Source organism: Excalfactoria chinensis, chromosome 11 (genome assembly GCF_039878825.1).
Source record: "Excalfactoria chinensis isolate bCotChi1 chromosome 11, bCotChi1.hap2, whole genome shotgun sequence".
NCBI lineage: Eukaryota > Metazoa > Chordata > Aves > Galliformes > Phasianidae > Excalfactoria > Excalfactoria chinensis.
The window spans coordinates 8,156,637-8,183,319 of record NC_092835.1 but is presented as its reverse complement, the minus strand read 5'-3'; the positions used below and the strand labels follow the sequence as shown (position 1 = coordinate 8,183,319).

Below are 26,683 nucleotides of genomic sequence, written 5' to 3'. Positions count from 1 at the left end.
GGAATACAATAGATAGTAGCAGATGAAGTGTTAAAACATTCATCACTCCAGAGCTTGCCTACACCTCGGGTTCTTGAGAGTATCTGGTTTATCCAGACAGCTCATCTCTCTTCTTACATTGCCATTACTGATGCTGCCAGTTTCTAAATGGGTGTCGCACTAAGATGATCCTGGGCAAGGTGGGGCAGCAAAGAGGAACTGGCTCCTGGTTCTGGGGAGCTCCCAGCCTCCACGCACCATTTCTGCTGTAATTTGCCTTTGACTTTTAAGCCATACTTATGTGTCTGCTTTTTGCCAGAAACAGGGAACTAAGCGTGAAAGGGTAATTCTTATAATTTATGGCTTGAGCAGTGGAGGCCGCGTAATTATAGCAGTCAGCAGGAACAGAACGAGCCAACTTTTGTTTTGGGGAGACAGACCGTTCCTCTAAATATTCCAGCAGTGTGGGACAGTTACTCAAGTGTCAACAGAGGGAAGGATTTACTGTGACAGCAAACACAGAGCCTGAGAAGAGGGAAGTTTTTCTTTTTTGGGGGGGGCACAGCACATGGGAAAAGAGGAAGCGCCGCGCTGTATTAAAATGTCATCTGCAAAGTAGATAACTCCGTGTTATAATTGCACTGCTGTATATTTTATGTCAATGGGTAAGTAGCAGACCAGGCAGGGTGGTACAGGGCAGAGCAGAAGGGCAGCATGACGCCCATGTGGGCTGATGGAGCTGCAGCCAGGCAGGGCGCTGGGGCTTCTCAGAACTGACAGAGACTTGTCTGACATGCTGGTAGATGTGTCAGTTTTGTCCTTGCGGTAAGATCTGTACTGATCTTATGCAGAAAAGCTTTTGTTAGAGAAGTACACAGAAGTACACAGTACAGCAGGTTTGGGACTTCATTGTCCGCATACTGATTAGCAATGACTGTAACAGTGCGAGCTGTATTGACAGTACACCCCCGGCTGTGTGAGACTGTCCGTACCTGCGGGGCCATCGACACAACGACAGCCCCACAGCCCCGCACCCCGACCGACCGGCCCCGCACACCGGGCCGAGCCAGGACGGCGGTGCGGGAAGGGCTCCTCAGCCGCCCCGCCCCGCGGCCTCGCCGCGCCTGCGCACTGCCTGCCGACGGGAGCGTGCGGCCATGGCGCAGCCGGGCAGAGCCAGCCTCAAGGAGCAGCGCTACGACCGGCAGCTGAGGTAGCGCGGCGGGGCCGCCGGGGCTCCGCGGGGCCGCATTACCCGCATTACCCGCATTACCCGCAGCCTGCTTCCAGTCTGCCCTTAGCCTGCCCGCTGGGGGCCTCTTGTTGTGGTGCCTGGCCTCGCTTTTCGCCTCGGGCCGCGCTCATCTCTTCCATTGGCGGCCTCCCCGCGGCCGTGTGGCGGAGGGCGCTGCGGAGGGACCGGCCGGCTGCTGGGAGAGGCTCGGGTCTGGTCGGGTCGAGCCCGCCGTGCAGCTTTCAGTCCCCGTGCCGGCCGAGAGAAAGGGAGGCGGGAGCAGCGCGGAGTGAGGGGGTGGGCCCGAGCGAGCAGCGGCTCCTGCCCGGAGTGCGGTGTGTCGGGGTGGGCCTGAGCTTCAGGCGCTTGCTGGAACTAGGAGTTATTAGCAGGAGTCGTAATGCGTTCCGTATCTCTTCAGTAAGCGCGCTTTGCGCTGCTGAGCAGTAAATCGCAGCCCCGTGGGGTCAGTGCAGCATGCCGGAGTGAGTTCAGCACAGGCTGTTCTGTAGCTCCGCGTTTGTTCCCGTGTGACCCGCCTGCTGGCTTTACGGTTCTGGTTCCGTCTTGTTTTTAATGATGTAACGCTACACGTGAGCAAATAAAAGAAGTTTTATTCGTTATCTGTGCTAACTATGTTACATACGTGGCCCAGGCAAACTGTGAGTTGGCTGCCCCTCCACCCAGCAGCTCGGTGCGCTGCTTCCCCAGCTGGTGCGCCTTGCTGCCTTCCAGCATCTCAGCCTATAGAAGTGTATCATTTATAATGGAACCTATGAAAAAGAATAAAAGCATTCAGTTTCACTATTTCTTTCCACGGGCAAATTTTGCCTGCAGAGTGTTTGCGGCCATACTGATGGCTTAAAAGTGTGTTACAGTAGAAAAATGCGTGCATATTTGTATGATGTAGGGGAGAAGGATGGAGAAAATGAAGTGCCACTGGACAAATTGGTTCTTTAGAGATGTTCAGGTTTGCCACGGTGAGTTTTCAAAGTGAGGGCTTATTTCAGCTGGTGCTGCTTAGCCCTTCTCAGCAGCAAACAGAAAGCGGCGTGCCAGCCTTCCCTTGAGACGGCTTATTTCTTTCAAACTTTGTTCATTCATTTCTCTGTATTCCCTGTACATCTGCAGAATGTTTTATGTTTTTATTCCAATACAGACTGTGGGGTGACCACGGACAGGAAGCTTTGGAGTCAGCCCACGTTTGTGTGATAAACGCAACAGCCACAGGAACTGAAATACTCAAAAACTTAGTGCTGCCTGGTGAGTAAAGACCAGCTGTGTCTGTGCTCAGTGGAGTAGCCGGTGGGTTCACATCACGTCTCATTGATCGCACTTCTTTTTTTCCCCGCCAAGGTATTGGTTCGTTTACAATTGTGGATGGGAATCGGGTCTCTGGAGAAGACGTTGGAAATAAGTAGGTTTGTTACTGCTTTGTGTGCAGATGAGGAATTAACGGCGTTTCATAAGTTGTTCCATCCCTGCACTCTTTAAATTATACAAAATTATTCGTACTGTTAAGCAAGTGTGTTTTTCTCCAAGTCGTTTATGGCTTTCGATGTCTGTGACAAATACAGCATACATGATCAGCAGATTGATGTTTAATGCTAAACTTTTTTCCTTAGGTTGCTGTTTTCGTACCTTAAAGGTCTGTTTTCTTCATCCATCAGGTTTATAAAGGCAGTGGTATACTTACTACAAAAATACTTGTAACTAACTTGAGAGCTGTCCTGAGACATGAATAGGATTTGCTTTCACCTCAGCATGGTTCAAGGTGTCTTCCTCATAATAGTAATCTTCTGCCATAATAATTTTGATGGCAAAATGTATTTTTAATAGCTTGCTGTTGTAAAACCATGACTGATGATCCTTCATTAATTTTCATAGCTTCAAAGGGTATGCAGCTGGGGGGTAGGATAAGGAACACTGCAGGTTGTTCCGACCAGAAATAATCTGTCTTTACTAATTCTAGATCACTTTCTCATACAGTTCAGGTAGATAGCTACGAATATCTGACCTCCAAGGGGGTTATTTGTGGGGTAAGGATATTCTGTTACACGAAGAAATAAGTGCTAATGAGTCTTTAATGAGCTTAGTGAAAATGAATCTGCAGTATGATCCTGGCTCCTGGGGGGTTTGGCTTGTGTTATTTTTCAGATTGGTGGCTGAGACAGTGGAAGTTTTCCTTAAGAAACTGATCTTGAGGAAAATAAAACAAAAGCAGGGAGAAGTGGACTACAATGGAAGCTAATCTTTAGTCTGTGAGAGTCAATGACAGATTTTGTACTACAGAACGGGGCTTTTGATGTCATTTTCCTTAGGAACAAAAATTCACGTATTATATTTTCTTGTCTCTTTTTCAGTTTCTTTCTTCAGAAGAGCCACATTGGTCAGGTAAGGATGTAACTTTAGTGTTTAAAAATGTCCCTAAGTTTATTGAAAGAACGAATGTATTGAGTAGATGCCCCTAACACGACATTGGAGTAATTCCCCAAAACACACATATTAGGTTAAAAACTCTGCATTCCTAGATAAAATTCCTGTGCTTATTTTTGAGTTCTTTGTAAGTGAGAAGATAAACTCAATTCTGGAAAGAACGAATGAAGAAAATAAGGTCTGGTTGAGAATGTCTTTGGAAGCGTGAGGTGGAAGAGAATTGTGGAGGGAGTGATGCTCAGGGCAGAGGCTGGATGGGCGAGGGGGTTGAAACCAGAGGAACAGGAGAGTACAGAAAAGCCTTGAATAACTCTTACAAATGCTCCAACAAACCTGGAAGTTTGTAAATAGCTTTGCAGTTGTTTTGTTTTCGAAATGTTGATGAAACTGGTGTCAAACAAGTGGTGCTGTTATGGCTAGTCTACTTTTTCTCCAGATAAACAAAGCTTGGAATATCTTAGCTTATGGAGAAATCTCTTTACCATGTAGCATGTCTGGTACTAATAATGTACTATATGAATTGCATTTCAAGAAGCTAAACCTTGTTTTCATTGCTTGGGAACAGAGTCGTGCCCAGAGCGCTACTGAACTTCTGCAAGAATTGAACAGTGATGTCTCCGGGAACTTTGTGGAAGAGGTTTGCGTTTTTCCTTTTTCTTTCCCAAGTATTTGTAGGTTTATTCTTTTCTTAAACGTTAGTGTTATGACTGTGAAATAATAACTAGGTGTTGTCTATATGGTGTGGTGGTTTAAGTAGATTAAGGCCATTTGAAGAAGGAGGTCTTAAATTTCCAAAATTAGATCTATGTGTTTGAGCATTGTTCTGTATTTTGAGTGTCGCTCTGTAGTTTTTGCTTAGTGTTTTATATTCAATGTTGAAAATACTTTGTTACCAGAGATTTTTATCATGTCTTCTGATGTATTGTTTTCTACTATTCAGAGTCCAGAAAACCTTCTAGACAACGACCCTTCCTTCTTTAATCGATTTAACTTAGTGGTTGCAACACAGCTATCAGAAAGGTAAAGACTCATCTGAACTTGTTCATACTCGGTACATTGCCCTCCCGCCTCGCTTACTTAGCAGAAAGCAGTTAGTAGTTATGTGTGTCTGTAAGAGAGGTCTTCTTCCTTTCACAATTCATTGATATTTTTTTGCTTAATTAATCTTCAGAGCATTTGTGACAATGGAGTTAAATATAAATAAAACAATGGCTAAACACATTTCCAGGCTATGATAAATTCCTGCATGAAATTACTTTCTGTAGGGGAATGAATTATATGTGCTTAGAATCACGATAGTGGAATTCTCATAGAAAACTTTTTACATATGTAGCTTGTACAGGAGTTAACTTCACAGTTACCTGTTGTTGTTCCCTGGTATATCTGAAGAAGTAATTGTCTTTTTCCTTGCAGTACAGTGCTGCGTTTAGCTGAACTCCTCTGGAATTCTAACATTCCTTTGCTGATCTGTAGGACTTATGGACTGGTTGGTTATATGAGAGTCATCATCAAAGAACATCCAGGTGAGAGGATTGGGGGTTTTTGTGATAGTTTTCCATATATAAGGTAAAAAACTTGTGAGATATTCAGTATTTCTTAAGTGTCACATGGTTTGCAGTTCCTCACCAATATATGGTGAAAAATTCATAGGAACTATGGTCTGCAACAGATAAGTTTCAGTTTTACCATCTGCTGAAGTTAAACTTCATGTACACAAAGCACTTTGAGAATCAAGCAGTTAACCCAGCAGGTGATGCACTGCTTTTGCTGTGTAGGTGTGTGCTGGGGGTTGTGCATAAAACAATAAAATACATTGTGTAACTTCTTTCACAGTTGTTGAATCTCATCCTGACAATGCATTAGAAGATCTGAGGCTAGACAAGCCATTTCCAGAACTGACGGAGCACATTCAGTCTTATGACTTGGATCACATGGACAAAAAGGTTGGTATGTGGTTTGCAGTGTGTTCTCTAAGACGTACCAACACAGAACAGGGATTCTGTGAGAATGTCTCTTGGCAGACGACTTTTTTTTGGTGATGAGACTTACTTTAATAGAGGTAACAGTGAATCAGTCACAAGGCACTGCTTTTAACGTGTGGCCCAAATGTTACTGTCTGCATTTAAATCTCTAGCAAGGAGCAGATCTTAGGAAGAAAGGAATATTGAAAGATATTTCCTTCCCAACACACTTTTTTTAATGACAAATAATTTCCTTACTGGTGCAGAGCTTTGCAGTGTGGCTGTTTGTTGGAATACGGAAGTTCCACTTCAGAAAAGTTCCACTTAGCTCAGCCACACTTTCTTAAGACAAAGGAATAACAATTTGTGTGGCAGTGCTTAGAAAATGCTATTCCAGAATCAGAACGTGGCACAAGGCATGTGTGTTAAAGTAGTAGAAGGGATGTTAAAGTTTACATTTAAAGTAAGTTTGCAGTTTGCCTTTTGTTTCTGTCTCTTCTAAACTTGACAGTAGTTTCTGTGCTGTTCAATTGCAGGACCACAGCCACACTCCATGGATTGTGATTGTTGCCAAGTATCTCACAAAATGGTTCAACGAGGTATAATGCAGAGCTGGGCAATTATTTGCCTATTTTTATGATTTTTATTTATTTCCACTTCTGCAGATTTATCTTTTCTAAAGTAGCTCATTGTTTTGGTAGTATGTAATAAGATGGAATAATAAAAATATTACTAATTAAAATACAAATGAATGTATGTGAACGTGGTCAGACTTGTGGGATTTAGCAGTCTGAACACAATGAAGGTATTGGGAGGTATCTTTAATACAAACTTGTTCTGTTTTTACATTTAGAAAAGTGATCAGTTGCCTAAAAGTTACAAAGAAAAAGAAGCCTTCAGACAACTGATCCGGCAAGGTAATATATCGCCTAGGAGTTCACTTGCTATACTGGTAGAAATGTGTAAGGTTAATTAATGAAAGTCTGTTGGTCTGTACAGTGTGATCTTTTTGCCACCTGTTTGCTGTATGCAGATTAATTTTGAAGATTCCCAAATTTGCTTACAAATACAGTTCAGCATGGTTCTTACTGTTTAAGTTCAAGAGTGTTTTTGATTAGAGTGGAAGGAGAGACACTGAGAATATCCTGCTGAAAATGTTGTTAATTAACATCGAAAATGTGATAAAGAAGGAAGTAAGTGGCTTTTGATGTTGCTCTTGCTACTGACTGGAAGCACGTTGTTGGTTGGCTGAGCAAATTGTTGGTAAGCATTGCAGCCCTAAATTACTGGTCAAGAGACAGATTATAGAGCTACTAAATATACTGCAGACTGTGAACAGGCTTCATTTGTACAGGTGTTCCAATTGAACATCTTTTCCAGATGATAAAATAATGAGATGTTTTTGACATCTAGAAATATGTTGTCTTAAATGGTTGAGAAATGGTGTTCGCTCATCATTTAAACATGACCTGCATGTCAGTCGCTGCTAAGAGTGACTCTGTCATCTTCATCCGTAGCGTCTGACTGAACAGTGGTGGCTAATTTTGATTAAATTAGCATTTTACTGACTCCTTTTCTTTATTGAGGTTGCTGTCTGGATTCATAAGCATTTACCTTAAAAACAAACAAACAAATACCCCCAAAAAACAGAAAAACTGGACAAGATCAATTCATTTCTTGTTTAGATGCTGCTTCAAAAGAAATTACCTTAATTTTGTGATTGTGAAACTTAACAATTATTTCTGTGAGAGAGATAATTATTCTTGTGTTAAATAACTTCTATTTGATATCAGCACGCTGTATATGTGGTTAGTTCTGTCAGTATGTTTTGTTTGATAATTTCATTTATGGCTAATAAGGTTTTTATGCCTCAGATACATCCAATACCAACCTGTTCTGTCAGTGAGACCAAAGCGATGGGATGTCATCTGGGGCATCGTGATGTGTGGTTTTTTTCTTTCTTCAATCAGGTATCTTAAAGAATGAAAATGGGACTCCAGAAGATGAGGAAAACTTTGAGGAAGCTATAAAAAATGTGAACACAGCATTAAATACTACGAAGGTAAAATAAACATACAATAAATTTAAAGTACTATCAAACACTTCACTTTTTCAGAACATTCACTTTTAGCACAGAGGTTCCACTTGCAACATGGATATGAAGGTAAAAGAGGATTAGTACAATTGTAAAACTGAAGTTATATGCAGTAGGATAGACCTGGACTAGGTGACTCTGTAGCTTATGCAAACTCTCAATTTGCTTGTTCATGAAGGGACGCTGCTTTCCTGATGCCTTGAAAGAATAAGTCAACAACCAGAGTTTGTTCTTGTGTTCCTCTCAAACTTCTACAGGTCTAATCTGCAAAGGAGATTCCAAAAGGCAGGTTGCTATAGTAATACAGAATTAGGTGGGGAAGATCTTTGCTTTTGAGTGCGTTGCTAGAGGTCAGAAAGTATTCCTTGAAGTTTGTGCCTTATCAAAACTGCTGGCTATGGTATTGATTCTATAAAGAAATGAAGGTTTGCAAAGGAATCCTGGCTAAACAAATTCAGTATTTAACTCTGAGGTCGCTTAGAGTTGGATCACCTATGAAATGAGTATTGAGGTAAAATCAAGTAAATAAAACCCAATTTTTATTTTTTTTAATAGATTCCAAGGTGTATCGAAGAGATTTTTAATGATGATTGCTGCATAAATCTCACAGAGCAGGTAATGAGTAATTAAAGGTTTAATACATAAATGTAGAAGAAAACATTATAAATAATGCTTAAAATGTATGTAACTTTCTTGTGTGTTTGTAGTCCCCTTCCTTCTGGATTCTGGTTCGAGCTGTAAAGGAATTTGTGGCAAATGAGGGGCAAGGGTGCTTACCTGTCAGGGGCACAATTCCTGATATGATAGCAGACTCCGGTAAATTTATCAAATTACAAAATGTGTAAGTATCCTTTGTGTTGTGCTTGCTGTATTTTTTAATAACAAGTCATCTCTGTTTCATTAGTTCAGATCTGTATTTAAAAACAAAAAAAAAAACGGCACGTCAAAGGTGAGAAGGGGGTGAGAAAGCCCTGCACTTGGTTTGTCTGCTCCTATCTGCTGTCTGGAACTAGGGCATAAGTTTCTTTTCGTGTGTCCTAGTGTCCTTAAGTATTGACTACCTTTCTTAGTTTCAGATGTAGCAAAGACCTTCCTACTGATAAGAGATCCCATAACCCAGCTGCTGCAGTCCAGAGTCTTTACTTAGAATCATTTATTAAGCACACTTTGGTTTTGTGCTCGAAAAAAATTGCAAGCCTGGTTACAGAAATACTAATTTCCTAAATACTTAATTCTAATCAACCCACTTAGGAAGAAATGCTCAGTAAATTGCAAAGACTTGGGAATGAACACTAATTGCAAATGCTAAGCAGCATTAGCATGGATCAGGATTTTAGGAAGGCTATCTTTGAATATGTTTATCCTCAACATAAACATAATGATCCCTGTACATCCTGGACATTATACAAATTATTGGGCCAAAAAGACTCAAGTGTTACTGTATTTTCAGAAATTAATGAAACAGTAGGAGCCCAATGAAGGACATACAGCTGCTCTTCTAATACTTAATATTCTTATTCCAACTGTTTTAATACTGTTGTTGGCACTAATGGGTTTCCACAATGGTTGTGCATGTAACATGTAAGTCAACAGCTCTGCTCTGACAAGCAGTTATACAGAGAAGTAATAAGTGCATGCAGGGTCTTGAGGGAGCTCTCTTGCATTTGTGATGCCTTGTGTCTTGTCTTTATTATCTACACCAAAAAGAAATGGTCTTCACTGTGAAATCTAAGATCATAGTTTTGTGCTGTTATGATTAAGACTATTTTATTATTGACAGATATCGTGAAAAAGCAAAGAAGGATATTGCTGCTGTGGGTAACCATGCTGCTAAGTTGTTACAGTCCCTAGGCAAGGTAACTACAAAGATATGGCATTTCTAACAGGACATAGATATTGTTGTTGTTATTCTGTACAGGTCTAAGCCAAGAGAGACAGATAAGAGCTTAATTACTCGACTACCTTGAAAATATCCAAGTAACTTCTAATGATGTTTATTATCTATTTACTGTTTTATTTATCACTTTTGGTCTGGACATATAAAATAAAATCAAAATGCACAGATGTCTGCATTATTCACTAACCGAATAAAAGAGTGAATAGTTATTTCTCAATTAATGTATTCATGTCTTTGAAAACATGGTATGTTTGGCCATTGTATGTACTAGAAGTAGTATATTCTCTGTTGTAGGCACCTGAATCAATTTCGGAGAGAGAATTGAAATTACTTTGTGAGTATGCTTGGATTCCATTGCTGTGATTATGGAAATAATGAAATATTCAGGAATGTTTGAATGATCCTGGAGTTATTAAACAATATCTCAATATTTGCACTTTTCAAGTAGTTGCTGAGCATTTGCTTCCCTCATCTTCAGTGGAGGTGACAAGTTGGTCGTGATTCTAGGGAGGCTGGCTTTTAAATAGATGCAGTGCTTTTCAGGTCCAGATGACAGGCAGCAGATGTCCTCTGCTTCCTGTGATTAATACCTCATTGCTCACGTGTGATGTAAACTTGTAGTCTGTAAAGGTATGTAGGGAGGAGGAGCAGTAGGGAGGAGTGCTGTTCATGGCAATTCAGGTTATCTGTTTTGAATAGGCATATGTGTGACCACACAGTGGCCTGAATCATCTAGCAACTGGAAAGTTGCCCTGTAAGCATGTCACCAGGAGCATGCTGTGTTAATTGATCTTTTGCTACCTTTTTTGAGCTGTAGGAAGCAGCTGCACATTGGGTCTGCTTGTTGCAGTAATACTGGAGGAGAACCTTTTTACTGCTTACTCTCAATTAATACAGTACAGCTGTATGTTAGATAGTGGAAAATAGGGTACCCATGTTTGTTTTCAGCGTGGAAGAAGACAACGTGAACCTGATGGCTGTGGTGGATAAATGACTGTAAAGGAGATGCACGCACTGTGGGCTGTTATATTAACACAACAGTTATAGTTAGAATCCAGAACCAAATAAGCAAAAAGTAGGTCTCTAAATGCTTGTGAATCGTAGATGTAAATGTTGTGTATTACTTAGTAGTTTGAGCTACCAGAAGAAACAGAAGCATCAGTGCAATGATTAGTTTTGCTGTTTGATTTTAACAAATGAGAGATATGGATTCATACAGTCAGTAATTGATGACACATTCAGTTCTTTCTGCACCCCCTGCTTAGGCAGCAACTCGGCTTTTCTTCGTGTAGTGAGATGTAGATCTCTATCAGAAGAGTATGGTTTAAACACTTTTAACAAGGATGAAATTAGTAAGTATTCCTTTTTGACACGTACTTTAATGGCTTTTTCAACTTGAATGGTTTGGTGGTCAAAGTGAATTACGTTACACGTACTATTTCATTATGCAGTTTTATTATTTGGCATCCACAGAATCGTTTTGTCAACCTCAGAATGTTGATCTAATTTTGGTTTTGAAAAGTTCAAAGGTGACCTCACAGCTCATTGAAGGTTTATTCTTTATTTCAGGCTTGATTTTTGATAGCACATAAACAAAACACCATTTGTCTTTAGAATTCTGTTTTCTGTATGTCAGTTATTACTGACTGAGCTGGAATGGTGCTTTTGCCCGACTGAAGAGTTAGCAATAATTATCTTGGTCTTTTATTCGTCTTTCACTGCTTAGGCTTTCAATGTGTAAATACATTAAATAGAAAACTAGTTACTTTTTAATAGTTCATTATATGTTTTTGAACCTGCATAAGTTAAAAAAAATAATAAATAAAATAAAATAAAGGAAAATAAATATCTGGAAATATTTTAAGTAAAAATGTGTTTAGGTGAAGGCCTTGCAAGTCCTCTATGGGTTTTGGACAAAAAGTTACAGATGTATATAAACTCAATGTATGCATAAGCTTTGCAATATTCCTCATTTTGGTGAAAGCTTGAATTAGTTGGTAGTATCCAATGCAATTGAAGAAGTAGTTATTGCTTGGAAAGATTACTATACTGTGTGCTGAAAGAGCTGCTTTATAATTAGACATTATAACTTGTGAAACACGCATTACAAAGCCTGCAACTACGGCTTATGAACATCCCAATTAACATTGCTGCTGGCACAGTTAAAACATGAATATCTTCACTGAGCAGAGTTTTATATCAAATATGTACAGTATGGTTTTGTCACATTAAATCATGTTTCTGCCAGCTGACCCATTTGTATTCTCAGTGCAAGGTTTCTTTTATTAAGATTTCTGCTTACAGCAGAAGATGTATCTATCTAAGGGAAATACTTGATTTCAGGTAGTTAAAACCCTGCTTTTTGCCTTGCAATCTGTGCCAGCTAACCACTTCTCTTACTGTTTTCAGTTTCTAACATGGATAACCCGGACAGTGAAGTAGTGTTGTACTTGATGCTGCGGGCTGTTGATAGATTTTATAAGCAGCATGGTAGATATCCAGGTATGCTTATACAAGCTGTGTTAGCACAAGAAATATAAGAATCCAATAGTTAATACAATACTAGTTAAAAACTCCCCGTAAAACATTTGTTGTGTTTCTGTTTTCATATTAACACAACTTGAATAATGAACAAATTGTGTTGAGGTTATTTTGGGGGAAACTTAAGGAATTTATCTAAATTGATACCACTGATGTGGGTCGTGTGATTTGTGAGTTCAGCTTCACAGCAATTTGTTATTATCATGAGGAGTCTACTCCTCATTGGTCTACTGTTACTAATACTAATTGGCTTCTTTTCTTTTTCTGAAAAATCTCTAGTTAAACTAAGTTTTAACCCCAATAATTCTGAATACGGTATTACAGTTCTGTGATGGAATGGTGAATTTATTTTCCAGGTGTCTACAACTATCAGGTAGAAGATGATATTGGAAAACTGAAGTCATGCCTTACTAGTTTCTTACAAGAGCACGGGTTGTCTGTAGTGGTGAAAGATGATTATGTTCATGAGTTGTAAGTATAATACCATAAGAGCCACCTTGTAAAACTGACCCGAAAATACTGACTGTTACTTTGCTGTCCAGTTGTCGCTACGGAGCTGCCGAGCCACATGCTATTGCTGCCTTCATGGGAGGTAAGAATGCTGTTGTGTTTCTGAGGCTCAGAATTAACAGAGCAACCTGCAATTGTACCTCCTTGCCTTGGAATCTATTTAAGCCATGGTCTTGTCAGAGCTAATACTGTTAAGAGTGACTGTTGTCCAAGTCCTTTGTTTTGCAGTTGTGACCCCTGCTGGTGATTTAGAGTCAGTAAGAGAAACCAAGTAAACTAAAAACAATCCAGGTGGATTGATTATAGTAGATTAATAAGGATTTTTTAATTGACTGAAAAAGGCTTTTTTTTTCTTTTTTTAAGGGATTACTTAAAATTGTTTTAAAGTGTGATATTCGTATTTGTAGCTTCGGGTAACCTTGTAACTACATCACCCTTTGTTGTTGTTTTTTACAGGAGCTGCTGCTCAGGAGATCATTAAGGTCATCACGGGGCAGTTCGTGATCTTTAACAACACCTATATTTACAGCGGGATGTCCCAGACGTCAGCCACTTTCCAGCTGTAGGATGGCGATGTCGCTTCGTTGCCGCCGAGCGGTGCTGCAGCGCTCCGTACACAGCGCTGATGTGCCGCGGGGCGGGCCGTCGGGCGGTACCCGCACGCTGAATTCCTTGGTTGTCACGTTTGATTTGTATTTTTATTTTCCTGAGGACGAATAAAATGATCGCAGATCCTGACTGGAGCCGCGCTGCGGGGTTGGGCCGGGCGCCGACCTGAGGCGGGCGGGCGGGGCGGGAACGGCGCGTGCCGAGAGCGGCCCGCTCTCCTCAGGCGGGAGGCGGCGCGGAGAGGGGCGGCCCCGCGGGGAGCCGGCGCTGTGGCTGGAGACAGGTAGCTGAGCTATCGGGAGCTGTACATAGAAAGCGGAGCTGGCTGCTTTCGTCGGGTTGGCATCCATATTTCTCAGAGCCGTTGCTCTACTTCGAGAAGGATAGCTGATCTGTTGTTAGGCCGGTTTTATTACTGCTGAAAAGTCTCCGCCTGGAGCTAGGCCGTTGCTGAGAGCTTTGAGTCGGTCACTGTGATGCTCTGTCAGCCTTTCTTCACGTGCGATTGAGCTCCTGTGTGGGCAGATAGCTGAGGCTGCCCTTCTGCCCATCCAGCACACTGCAGGGTCACGGCCTGGAATAAGCAGTGAAGGCTGCCAACAAGCTTTGGCTGCTGCAGAAGCTGAGAAGTGCAACACACCAGGTTGATGTAGAACCGATGCTGAGGATTTCCTTCAATTTACATATTTTGTGTACAACTTTGAGCTAAAATAGTGCTCCAGCTCATTATTGCCTTTGTTTTTGGTACTAATAAAGCAGTACAGTTTTGGTTTGGTGGCAGTAGATGGACAGTCTTGTACTGGATGTTGGATGTGATTATGTAACATTATCTGATGATCTCAGTGCCTTTTGCCTGATGACAGAACTGGCATCCTGCTGTAAGGAAGATCTGAGGACATTTATTGTGATAAATTGCAGCACTGGGTGTATTTTTTTAATTGTAGGTGGGTTTTTTTCTTTGAGCAATTCCACACTGCCATTGTAGGTCACCAGGCTGCTGCAAAGCATCAACTTCCAAAGCCACTGGCATAACACAGTAGCTATAGAGACTGTCCATATGAAATAGAGCATTTCTAGAGGAAGGCTCTGCCATACAAGGCCATATTAAACTCTGTGTCAGATGACAGCATAGAACTTGGAAGCTGTAAAAGAGTGCATTTTTAAATAGTAATAAAAAATGTTATTTAACTCACACTCTGTATGATACTACATCCACTACATAGCGCTGATCTAAACAAAAAGGAAATGCTTTTTTCCTTGCTTGCTGTAGAACATGAACAGGGATGCAACCAAAAATGGAAGGTCAGAAGGTTCAGAAAACACAGTGTGGTAAGAAACCTGAAATCATTTTCCTTAATTACCTTAATCTATTTTACAAAGTTTTAATAGATTGCGACAAGACTCGCCAAGAAGGGCCAACTGTTAGCAAAATGTTCTTCTTACTTGTCAGATTTTCAGATTCCTGCCTTGTTCAAACAATAAATAATATTACCACTAAGTCACTTTCCTGCTAATATTTACTTACATTTTTCTAGTATTTTAATTTTTAAAAGAAAACCACAACTGCACACGTGCTTAAGTTATGCAATATTTGCTGCTGAGTAAATAGTCATCAAATAAGTCATTTCATCATGACAGAAAGTCTAAGAAGCAAGTTATAGTCATTCACCTCCTTGGGGTTGTATGTAGTTGCCCCTTTCCCAAATGCTAACGTAAGCACTTGGGTCAAGGTGCTGCCTGGTGTGCTGAGTGATCCAGTCTTCTTTAAATAAATACCACGTAGCCTTGGCATTTAGCTTCATCCTCCTGGATTCTCCTGCTAGTGCACTCAGGTTTCATGATTCTGTGCTCTTCACTAAATGTACTTAATCCAACTCGGAAGTGGAAAACATACTAAATAGTAACTTATATCCCATTTACTAACAATTATTGATATTTACAATAAAGTAACAATGAAAGACCAGAAATATTAAAATGAGGCTGCTACTTTTAGCAGAGCGGTGCTCAAATAACTTACTGTGGATCACACTCAAAGCACTATTGATAGGGATATCCATAGTGGGATATTGGTTATGCTTGTTATGTATAGCTGTATGAAAGTGGTAGCTCCATGATTTTCTTGCTTTTTTTTTTTTTTTTTTTTTTTTTTTTCTTTAGATTACATATCCATGCTATGTTTTGGGGAAGTTTTACTTTAATACTAAATAAATGTATATGAAGAAAAGAGAACACTTCATGTGGAGCTTCCTTTTTGTTTGCTTTCAGATATGAAAACAGATTTGAACTTACTGGTTGAATGCCTTAAATATCAGATGGACTGCCCTTCATCTCAGAAAGAGGCTTTGATTGCTATCTATTCAATTTGTCAGCAAAACAGTAAGAACCATTTTCCCCATGGAAACAACACAGTCATTTCCATTTGCAATGTATGTTAAGAAATTGGTTGCTACTGTGGGCAGAAGCAGCATTAGCCAAAGGATGTATGACTTTAGGAGCTATGACAGCTTAAGACTTTCTTTTCACACAGTAACAAAAGTAAAATTCTAATTTTTATTCTTTTTTTTTTTTCCTGTTGTAGGTGAAGCATGTGAATATTTACGAGAAATTGGTGGTTTGGGCTTTATAAACGATCTTGCAAAGTCAAGTGTTCATGGCATAGTGAAGGAAGCAGCTTTATTTACACTAGGAATCATAATAGAGAGTAACGGTAATAAACACTACTATGTGTATTCCCAAGTTGGCCTTGATAATGTTATATACCTGCTTATGCTTTGTCTCCATTATTTATTTATTTATTTTTCATCAGAATTCATGTTACAGAATAATTAGTTTATGTGAAAGGCAGCAAATGTGTTGCTGTTTCACTGACCACTCCAAGATTTGAATACAGATAGGGTTAATCTATTTGTCTCTCTGGGATTTATGTAGTCAGCTTCTCTGTGTGACAGCAGGCAGCTCTGCTACCTCATTAACAAGTGTAACATCATGCAGGCTGTTCCAGAGTTTGCTTGGGACCAAGGTGATTTGGAACTGATGACAAGGGGAAGCCCCGAGTTCCTCTGTAGGCCTGTTTTGACTCCTCTGACCATCTATTGGATACCACTGAGCATCTATTTACTGTATTAATAAACTAATTAAAGATCATAGATAGTTTGCTTTAGAGCTAATGGAGATAATGGTTTTTATTTTCTGGTTTCAGTTTACTGCCAGCAAACTTTGTGCACTTCTGCGTTATTTGAAGACCTCATTTTATTTTTAACAAATAAGGATTCTGGGGTGAACTTGAAAAGAATGTCTATTTACGTCATCTTAGCACTGGTTTCAAATAATAGTAAGTGGATTTTTTCTTCTGTTATAACACATTTTACTTACATTTCTTTTTTATGTTTTCCAATCTGCGTGATGGAAATTGGAACACTTAGTAAGTAATGCTTTTGTAAAATTGATTTAATTTATTGATGTCAATAAAGCTGAAGTATAGAATTGTTTAAGTTGGAAAAGGTCATCAATGTAAGTAAAATAAATCTAAGTGAATTGTTGCTCACTGGGATTTCCTTAAAAAGAGAAAAAATATTGCAGTTCTAACGATGTAATTACAGGTTTTTAAAAACTATAACTCAAACCAGGGGTTTCTGAGAATGTGTAGAAAAAGTTAAGCATAGAATAGAGTTGAAATGCATTTGCCAGTGTGTTTGTGTGATCCTCTTTTGAGGAGAGGTCGTATATGCTTAGGAAATGGAAAATTTAAATACAAAGCTTAGACTTGACATGAAGATTTTGTTGCATTCTGCTGTGTTTGCTTTTAGAACGTGGCCAAACCTATGTCAGAGAAACAGGCTGCATTGGTCTGCTGCTGCAGTTATTCAGGTAAACAAACAGTTGCAGTTCAAGCAGAAAAAACTATCAGAGTATTCAGGGTTTGTTTGCTTCGTGTCCTTAAACAGAACAACTCTTTCCACACCTGAGCTGAATCTGTCAGATGAAAATACGAATCGCTGCCACCAGCTGTGGTCTTCAGTCTGTAGCACTCTCTGTGCCTGCGTTAACAATCCTCAGAATGGTAAGTGCTGCTGTTTTAAATACCATGGTAAATAAGTTTTGTTTTCACTTTTACTGTTCAGCTGAAATTTCACATTCTGCTTGGATCTGAGGTTGTTTGTTTTTCCTTTCCCAGAAGCTAATCAAAAGATTTGCTGTTCAGTCTTTCCGTATGCAAAAGAGCGGCTAGAAAGTTGCACGGATCCTGAGATAGTTCGTCCTATTTGTTCATTTCTTGGCCTCACGGTTGCAAATAACTGTAAGATAAAACTTTAAGCAGTTTTTGTTTTGTGCACTTCATTCAATGCTTAAATGTTTAATTCCTTATTTTTGCCAATCTCTGCAAATTCATTTGCTGCTCTTACAACTGTTACACTGCAAACTCGATTCTGTTGCTTTTTCTCACACTGCGCTGGGTTGTGCCTCACTGGCTGCAATCTAGAGAGGTCAGTGAAATCAATTTGTGAAACTTACTTTACAAATATAAGTCATTACTGCGTCTTGAAGAGTGAATTTAGGTGGATTTTGGGCATCATGTTTACCATTTTTATGCACGTATTTCATCTTAAGACAATTACTGCATTTCTCAGGATGAACATATATCCAACTTCAGTTCCTTTATGCAGGTGTAAATGATTAAAATGTATGTGGGAAAAATAGGGATGGGCTTAAAGAAGAAAATACTGAAACAATTTGATACAATTTGAGCCCTGTAGTACTTGAGACATATTTATTTATTTATTTATTTATTTATTCCTTTTCTCACTAAGCCCCTGTGCAGAAATACTTTGTTTCTGTTGGAGGATTGGATACCTTAGCTCAAGTCCTTGCCAAGCTGGTGCATAATGATTCCTGTCTGAGTCCCTCTAGCACAAAACTTGCAATAGTGATAACAAAGACTCTGGATGCCTGCATTGCTAATAACTGTGAGTGAAAAGACCGCTGCCGCAATCAAGTCTAGTTTGGTAAAAATGTGGTATGGGTGGATATAAAAGGCAATTAAGTACATCCAGATCCAGTTTGTACTGCAAAATCTATTGAGTTCAAACTCGTATTGGGATTGATTCTGTTAATCTGAGGTGGGATAGTGAAATAAATATAAGGAAATTTATACTGAGAACAAAATTAAATTGCTGGTGCTAGTTTTCTGTAAGCTGAACTGAGAACTGGGAATGTGGTAACCTTGGATCCTGGAGCTAGAGCTGTGCATCTGCAGGCCTGTGTCTGTACTAACAAGCTGTGCAAGCTCAAGCATTGAGCTGCATATATGAGAAATGTGAATATGGTTCCTGTTATATCTACAAAGCATTGTTACTTCAATTTACTGTCTGGATGGTGATAGTTCAATGAGGTCTTTGTGTGTTCCATCAGAAGACCTTGTGAAATGAGTCTGATGAATTGTAGTGTTGGCCACAATTAGTGTATTTCATGCTTCCATCTTAAGTGCTTGCTAACTAAAATTTCAAAAACCTTAAGAGAATGTACCTCATCTCTACAGAGTACAACTTAGAGAAAAGGGCAGTGCTGGTTGTGGGGAATTTAAGTTGTTGAAATGAAAGTAAGACAGAAGTGAGACTGCTCAATTCCAGGGTCTTTAGAGGTCTGCTGACCTCTAAACATCATTTTGTATTTGAATGCTGCCTGTTTATTTATTACCTGATAATTTTTTCTTGGAATTATTTTCAACGTGGTAGCTGCCATGACTGTTGTTTTGGCGAAGTATCGCACTGTGTCAGAACTGCTGAACCTGCTGTCTAATGGCACTCTGGATACAGGAGAGAAAATGAGCGTTATTCTCACAATTGGACACTGTACTGAAGTCTGTGGTAAGTTTGTTTTTTTGTTTTTTTGTTTTTTTTCCTGACATTCTTACTGAATTCTCATACATTAGCTACTTCAATGGTATCATTTCATCACATTTGGTAACCCAAGGGGATATTGTATCAAAATATTAAAATTACTTGTCAGATTAAGTGTATATGAGGTCGAAACTAACTTGTTTTCATCTATAACTTCCTGTTTTAGAAGAAAACCAGTGTGAACTGCTTAAGAACAATGGTCTTCCACTTATGATTCAGGTGTTAACTGAGTCTCAAGATGAGGAACTACACAAAGCTGCTACTTTTGTGCTGCAGAACTGCAAAAAAATGAGTAAGCTTACTGTTACTGCTTGAAAAATTAGAGGTGATTTTTGTATTTAAGTTAACTTGACTTTCTAGATGACTTTAAGGGTAAGAGCTCTGTGGTTCTGTGTACTCAAAGATATTTATTTTCTGCACGGAAGTTGTATATTGTCACCATAAAATGATGATGGTACTTAGGCAGAAAAAGTAAACATTTCAACAATGCTGCAGTAATGCATTTGTGTAACCTATATGTGTAGGTCCAGTCCATAATGTTTTCCATCTATACCTGATTGTGTAATATGATTTCACCCCAAATTAGTGCTCTATTCTGTACATACAGTGGATAATTAGGCCTGTAATCACCAAAGCTGCAATTATTGTTGTATTTTAAAATGTTACTTATTTTTAAAGCAGATTGTATTGTCAGTTATCCCAATAAGTTTTTTTAATTAACCATGTAATACTGACAATGAAACAGAAATTCAGTGCCTTCAGTGATAAAATTTGGAATGTTTATTTTTGTTTTATACAGCTGAACAGTTGTCCTTGAAAATAAATGAGGAGTCCCTAAGTGTGAAGAATGCAGAAGAGCTGGAGGTGGACATGCAAATCAGAGAAAGAAGTCAACAAAACTACTGGAAGAAAGCAAAAGACATTCTGCACAGAATAAACTCGATTGAAAAAGAACACAATGAGATTAACATGTTTATGAAGGTAGGGTAAAGCTGTACAGATTTTTCTGAGTCTAAGAAGCTAAAGGAAATAAACTATTAAGATAATTTCATTGTGAGCTAGAAAATGAGAGGAAACGTTGGATGTATGAGAAACTACAACCTGCAGCTTTTACTGTTACTGCACATAATGCATGCTTAGAAATACAAACTTAAGTGTGCAGTATGATCAGGAAATGCAAGCATCTGTGTTCTTATGAGCTATTTAATTGTTTGCACAGTCAGATTTTCTACAGAGTTGAGATCATTTAGGTTGGAAAAGCAACAGCTTGATTTTCTTTTAATTGCGAATAGTTTTTATTTATAATCTTAATATTTGTTTAGGTTTAGTTTGTTTAGTCACTAACAGATACTTTTCAATAAAGGAAGGAGTGCAAGGAAGACTGCTTGATAGGACTTCTGAAGCCAGTATTGAAGCATCAGAATCCCATGAAGTGAATCCCAGTGATACAAAAGCACGTATAGAAAGAACACACAAAGAATTATGTGATCCACAGTTAACCTCTAAGTTGGATGATCGAGTTCTTGCTCTAGCTGTAAATTCTTCTGCACTGACGGTGAATCCAGTAAATGCTTCTGCTAGACAAATTAAACAGTGTGATATTCCACGTTCAGTTAATGAGGTGCAGGTAGACACTGCAATTCGAAGTCATAGTGTAAATGAAAAAACAGCTTGTGAAAAAAGCCAGTCTGTTCTTCAAGTAAGGTAGGTACCTTTTATTGAAGCAGAACTGGTAAGTTGCCCTTGATTATGATTTCCCAATGGAATATCAGCCTTTTCAATTATCATTTATTTGCTTTGTCTTTTGCCACAAGTGAAAAGCTGTAAATGGTTTTTGTCCAGTGGGAGAATATTCTATGCAAGCATTTTTGTCATCAGAAACCAAAGATTTATAGAGTCTGTAGTACCATCTTCTAGAAACACCCTTTTTCTGCATACATTTATTATATTGTGACTTCATGGTTACTACGGAAACTTTTAAGCACTTTGGGTATTTTCCACATTGCTTTCATGTGAATTCTACTTTGCTACTAACTAGCGTAATTTCTCAGAACTTCTTTATTAGTTGTTCTGATCTTTGAAACGCAAACCTCTTGACAAGAGAAAGATACATGATTGTGGTACCACAGCAGTGTGTTGGTTGCATAAAAGCAATTGCTACATTGTGTGCAAACTGTAGTATTCTGCAAAGGTGGGAGTTTACTGTGTACTAAATTGGGGGCCAGAATTGAAAATGACTCTGGAAGCCAGCACGTCCTCTGCAAACACTGTATTCCTGATGCTAGAACAGACATGTGGAGCAGCACTGCAAGGAATGCTAGTTGCAGACACTTAGTAATATGCTGCATACTTCTTGCTCGGTAACTTGGGCTAAGTAGAACAGGTAATAAAGAGAATATACTTTTTAGATTTTTCTTTGATTTCTGCTTAGTGTGCTTTTTGTTTTGTCTCTGCAATATGTGCATTAATGTACAGTTAAGCTTATATTTTAAAATTCGTTCACATTGTTAATCTTTCTAGGAAAGGCTTACTTCAGCAACCAGTGAAAACTATTAAACATATGAAACAGGCAAGCACATCAGGTACAATTAGCTAAACGTATTCTTATTTTTAGATAATTTTGTTCTTAATTAACTTCAAATGCTGACTATTATCACTGCTTTTTATCAGGAGTAAAATATAATTAAATGACAAAATACATTATGTGTATTCTATAACTGCAAATAGTTTTGGAATTTTATATAGTACACAAATTTACTGACAGAGTATTGGTCTGCTTTTGTTGTAAGACATATGTTTCCTTTTTTACCTATTCAGATGAATGTCTTACAAATAACTATTTGAAATTAAATCTGAGTGCAGTCTATAGTGAAAAATGGAAGCCCTTAATAGAAAATGTGCAGGGGAAGTGCTTTTGTTCTGTAAGAGCAAGGATTTACATTTATTTGCATTCTTTCTCTGGGGTATTTTTTTCAGAATTAGGATCTGGTCAGTCAAATCTTTACTCATAATATAGTTTACTATTAATTTATAAAGCCATTCATTAGCTTACTGTTTGCCAGAATGGTAGCTTTACAAGGGTCCAAGCTGATGTCCACATAAAATTATTTAGATAGAGAATATGTATTACTCCAGTACCTCACACTTTGAACATCTGATTCTAAATATTGATAATATTCGTGGGACTTCATTAAACAATGTGAGCTTACAGAGTTATTTTGGTCTGTTCAAGTTCAAACAATATGCTTCATTAGGAAAGTGAATTAAAACAGGAAGCACTGAATTAAATGTAATTATTCTGGATTTACAAAAATGTCAATCTGATCCATTTAACTTCAGGAATTTCTGTTCAAGTTTTCTGCTGTTATGCCAATTAAACTTTCCTAGTCATCTACTAATAGAACATACAGTTGAATATCGGGATGCTCACATGCGATTTCCACAGGAAATGATAGCTTGCATGTTCTTCCTAGTGATTTTTTTTTCTTCCTACTTCAGACCAACATTCATTCTACTCAGAGATAGCCAAGGAAGAAAAAAGTAATTTCATTACAACTGCATCCCTTAAAATGACAGATTTCATGTGTTTAGGTAAGTATCTCATGTCTTTCTTTGCTAAGTTCAGAAAAGAAGAATTAAAGAGCCAGCAATTCAGCTGTGTGTCAAGTGAACCTGATGTTACAGAAATTACTTATTCTGTAATTTTTAAATCTGCTTCCTTTCCTTTTTCTGCATTAAAGATAAAACATATATGTTGACACAGAGCTAACCTATTTCAATTTTGTTTAATGTGTCTTTCCTCAAACTTAAAAGAACACATTGTAGCTACAAGAATACTTCAGAGCAGCTGTTTATTTTCTTTTTGGAAAGAAGGAGGGAAAAAATGGAGCCCTCTTCAATTTGCTTCTGTATTCATCTAGCTAAGCCTCTAACTAGTATGCAATTCTTCTGGGTTTTTTGTTGTTGTTTTTCCTGCCTTACCGCTTTTGAGTACAGATAATTTTTCACAGCAGTCCATGTCTACAGCCCGTAGTTGCTCCATCTTTTCCTTTGTAATGTAACCATGGTCCACCATTGGTTGTGAGAATGCTGCTGATATTCTGCATTTCTAAGCTGCATAACTAGCAAGGAGAATATGTAGGAGACACTAAACTATAAGTTAGCATGGGACATGTCCTCAGAAATAAACAGGAGGGCTTGCTGAGAGGGCAATGATAAGCTAGGTGTATTATTTATTTAGATTAATGCAGATAACTTACTCTATGGGAAAAGTTTCAAGATACAGCAAAAACATCTGTTATGTTTTAGCTCCTATTTAAATCATTCTGTACAAAGAGAATAGTATCTTTCCTGCCATCCCATCAATATTTTTACTCCTGTAGAGGATCTGCACTTTACTTTAGAGTAAGTACTTATTCTGGAGTAGAAATGCATTGTGATTTGGTTTCATAGGTCATTCTGAAAATGCATTCTTGGAGACGACAAAATGAGAAATAAGTTTTTTCAAGAAGGTACAGAAATAGCCTCTTTTGAGGTGTGTAAATGGAAACTTAGTGGTTAATTGTAGATCATATTCAGCAAAATGCTGGATTTTACAATAACTACCACGGCAATCATGCTGTAATCTCTACAATCCCTATTTTTTTTCCCAGGTTGTACAACAACAGGACTGTCTTTCAATAGCAGAACTTTTAGTAAGGCATTGCAAACTTGTTCATACCTGTGTGGCCGTCACAAAGTCATTCTGGAAGCAGAAGAAAGATATAAAAAGAAACTTCAGAAATCGTCTGGTTCTAACAACAGACACGCAGCTTATGAGAGTAATTATTTTGTTGGTTTGTTTTTTACTTACTGTCCTTATTCTTTTAAATTGCATTTGAGTTCCAGACTCATTTGGCCTGATTCTGATCATCCTACTCTTGTGAGCTCACTTGTTCTATATGATTTACCACTAATTTGTACTAAATGAGGTTGGAGCCAGCCACTTCTGTTTTGAGGAGCTGGTGTACTTAAATCTTGTACTTGAAGGAGTGGTGCATTTTCATTGCAAACAACACTGTCTTGTTTACCAGGGTTAATCAAACATTAATAGATGAGAGTATACAAAGTTGAAATAGATGTGAATGGGTGAACCTCGTAAGAAGCTTGTTTCGTTCTAGTATTAACTGCTAAAGGATGTAAGAGGCTTATAAATCTTAATTAAATAATTTTAATTAAAAGGGCATGAGATGGTTTTAATGGTTTGAAAGAGGCATTAAAAAACCAAACAACACGTTTTCTGGCATTTTTAATGATGTTCATTGATACTTCCTAGAAATACTGCTGACTCCAGTGAAGAAAGGAAAGCCGCGTGTAGAGACATGTTTTAAGAGCAGACAGGATAATTTCCAAAGTAAGGCCTGAGTTTGGAAGTTAGTGCAAAATACGCTTAGTGTCTGAGTAAGTCTCTTGAAGGGCTTCACCACAAGAGCTTGTGGGTACAGAGTTATAATAAAGTTCTGTGGATTCTGTCAAAATCTGTCAGACAGTGTGTGTTCTGTAATTGTGGAGCTATTACACTGCTTCACCATTAAGTTTTCTGGTACGTTGCTGAATCCTGTTAGGATTACTTTCATGCAACCTGCTATTATTTGTTCTGTTTTGGTGCTTTAAGGTGTAGAAAGGTAGTCAGGATCAGAGCATTTTCTGATAAACATTTTCTGAAGTTTACTGGATTTTTCAGTCTTTGCTCACGGACCAGGTGGCAATATGGCTCAGAAGATACCCTAAGCTGTAGTTCCTGAAATGTTGCCTGTGTTTCGCTGGTTTTTTGCAATTAAAATTCATAATGTTTTGTTGTTTTTAAGGTATTCTTTTGACTCCAATTAGAAAGAGCAAACCCAATGCTTTGAATAGACATGGACATAATAATACTCATTTAACCAAAGAATATAACTTGCTACCAACGTATGAAAACTGTGAGTATCACCAGAAAATTAGCTCTGTAATAAGTTTTACTCTTAGTTCAGGGCACTGAATAAAACATCCGTGCTTCTGTTGGAGACAAATGGCTGAGAATTTTAATAGATGTTCTTGTAGCTTCAGACATAGTATTGCTGAAGTTTATTTTGAGTTAAATCCTATTGTTTGCCTGTTGCTTCCAGTTCCGAAATAATTCAGGTGTGTTGATGCCAATAATGAGAAGATCTAATGGGAATTAGTATTATTTCACAGATGAAGAATTTCTTTATCTTTTAAAAGAGTAAAATAAATGGGCAATCACTGGAATTTGATTTTGGGGTGCTATCCATTTCAGACAGGACAGACAAATGTTAACCTTGCTGAGAAATACTGCAGGTGACAAGTAAATGTCAAACTTTCTGCAAATCATAGACACTATCAGGGCATTTTTGAGCTTTTGTCCCCGATTTGACTTGCAAAGAAACATGAGATAAAGAATTGGCAACCTGCGGGGCTGTCCTTTGTGTCATTTCAGTGCTGTGCACACTAAGGATTTGAATGGCCTCTGAGGGGATCTAATCGGTTTTTACACTAATAGAGAACTGAACTGCAAAGCGCTGGAGTGGCACCTGATGGGGTACAGAGTTTCAGTTTAAGGGCTGAATTAATAGCCATGTTTGCTGGGAAGCGGATATGTCCTTGGTTCAGTCAGTTGGAGAGGGTTTGTGAGATCTTCAGCTGGTCTGTGCTTTGTTTGGTGTGTATGCTCCTTACACAGTCTGGGGATGTCTATGGATGGAGTAGACAGCATTTATCTGTACTCTAAGTGTGTGTGTGTGTGTGTGTGTGTGTGTGTGTTTGAAATCTTCTCTAGAATAGCGCTGTGTTTTATGATGATTGTCTTGATGGTTTTATCTCCCTTCTTACAGGAACAAGAAAAACAAGGATCATCATTAAAGCCTTTTGAGAGTGTTTTGGATTTTGATGCAGAAAGTTGAAGAGCAGCGTTATGAACAGTGAGGTACAGCCACAATTCTGACTTCTAGGGCATTTAGATGAGTTTGGACTCGCGTTTTGTGCTGCTTAACGTTCATAACGAATCGTTACGCTTTGCAGATTTCAGTTCCCTTGTAAGTTTTTATAAATAATGCCAATAAAGCCTTTACCAGTGAAAGTTACTTTTAGTTTTTAAGAATTTAACCTCCTTTGTAAACTTTTGCTTATGTGACAATTAATTTGGCTTTGTCTGAACCTTTTTAGTTTGCTTCACTCTACTTGTAAGAAAAGGCTTATCACTGAAATGCCTTAGGGTCTGTCTTGCTAATCGTCTTTACCTGAAGGCAATATTACCCCTGTGTCACAGTGAGCCACGTTCTGGGGCGCACCGCTTCATCCCCGCTCTGTCCGCGCGCTCAATCCGTGCTGCGCAGCGGGTTCTCCCCCCGAGTGGCGCAGTGCCGGCCGCCACCAGGGGGCGCTGCCGGAGCCTCCTGCCCGCCGCGCGGCACCGCCCAGAGCGGGGGGCGCTGCCGGGGCTGCCCGGGCGCCGCCTGATCGGAACGCGGCACGGCTGCGAGCGGCTGA

General features: G+C 38.9%; 2 protein-coding genes across 3 annotated transcripts; both read left to right on the top strand.

The window, feature by feature from the left end:
• Window positions 1–1,068: 1,068 nt before the first annotated feature.
• On the top strand, window positions 1,069–13,391 carry NAE1 (NEDD8 activating enzyme E1 subunit 1). Of its 2 annotated transcripts, none has more exons than XM_072346330.1 (20): window positions 1,069–1,192; window positions 2,373–2,476; window positions 2,570–2,630; window positions 3,577–3,607; window positions 4,215–4,286; window positions 4,590–4,669; window positions 5,063–5,172; window positions 5,483–5,592; window positions 6,147–6,209; window positions 6,464–6,527; window positions 7,581–7,672; window positions 8,261–8,320; window positions 8,413–8,546; window positions 9,486–9,561; window positions 9,897–9,936; window positions 10,868–10,954; window positions 12,012–12,104; window positions 12,500–12,614; window positions 12,686–12,735; window positions 13,110–13,391. In XM_072346330.1, the coding sequence occupies exons 1-20, from the start codon at window positions 1,137–1,139 to the stop codon at window positions 13,217–13,219; spliced, it is 1,608 nt and encodes a 535-aa protein (XP_072202431.1). In that variant the 5' UTR covers window positions 1,069–1,136; the 3' UTR covers window positions 13,220–13,391. The 2 variants fall into 2 exon arrangements, with proteins under 2 accessions (XP_072202431.1, XP_072202434.1); XM_072346333.1 differs by having other exon boundaries at window positions 1,102–1,192; window positions 2,570–2,634.
• A 107-nt stretch (window positions 13,392–13,498) lies between these two features.
• TERB1 (telomere repeat binding bouquet formation protein 1) lies at window positions 13,499–26,275 on the top strand. Its single transcript, XM_072346329.1, has 18 exons — window positions 13,499–13,545; window positions 14,533–14,591; window positions 15,528–15,638; window positions 15,841–15,969; window positions 16,462–16,593; window positions 17,069–17,129; window positions 17,207–17,322; window positions 17,437–17,559; window positions 18,071–18,226; window positions 18,995–19,126; window positions 19,326–19,451; window positions 19,959–20,140; window positions 20,523–20,863; window positions 21,680–21,741; window positions 22,658–22,750; window positions 23,812–23,979; window positions 25,006–25,116; window positions 26,029–26,275. Coding segments are annotated over exons 2-18 (2,091 nt in total). The 5' UTR covers window positions 13,499–13,545; window positions 14,533–14,545; the 3' UTR covers window positions 26,031–26,275.
• Window positions 26,276–26,683: the final 408 nt, after the last annotated feature.

Excerpts from the sequence above, each read along its gene's own strand:
- TERB1 (XM_072346329.1), top strand. The coding sequence starts at position 14,546 with ATGCAACCAAAAATGGAAGGTCAGAAGGTTCAGAAAACACAGTGTG. Across the intron at positions 18,227-18,994 it reads TGCCTGCATTGCTAATAACT|CTGCCATGACTGTTGTTTTG; the intron begins GTGAGTGAAAAG and ends TCAACGTGGTAG. Across the intron at positions 22,751-23,811 it reads GACAGATTTCATGTGTTTAG|GTTGTACAACAACAGGACTG; the intron begins GTAAGTATCTCA and ends TTTTTTTCCCAG.
- NAE1 (XM_072346330.1), top strand. The coding sequence starts at position 1,137 with ATGGCGCAGCCGGGCAGAGCCAGCCTCAAGGAGCAGCGCTACGACCGG. Across the intron at positions 5,593-6,146 it reads TGGATCACATGGACAAAAAG|GACCACAGCCACACTCCATG; the intron begins GTTGGTATGTGG and ends GTTCAATTGCAG. Across the intron at positions 10,955-12,011 it reads TTTTAACAAGGATGAAATTA|TTTCTAACATGGATAACCCG; the intron begins GTAAGTATTCCT and ends TACTGTTTTCAG.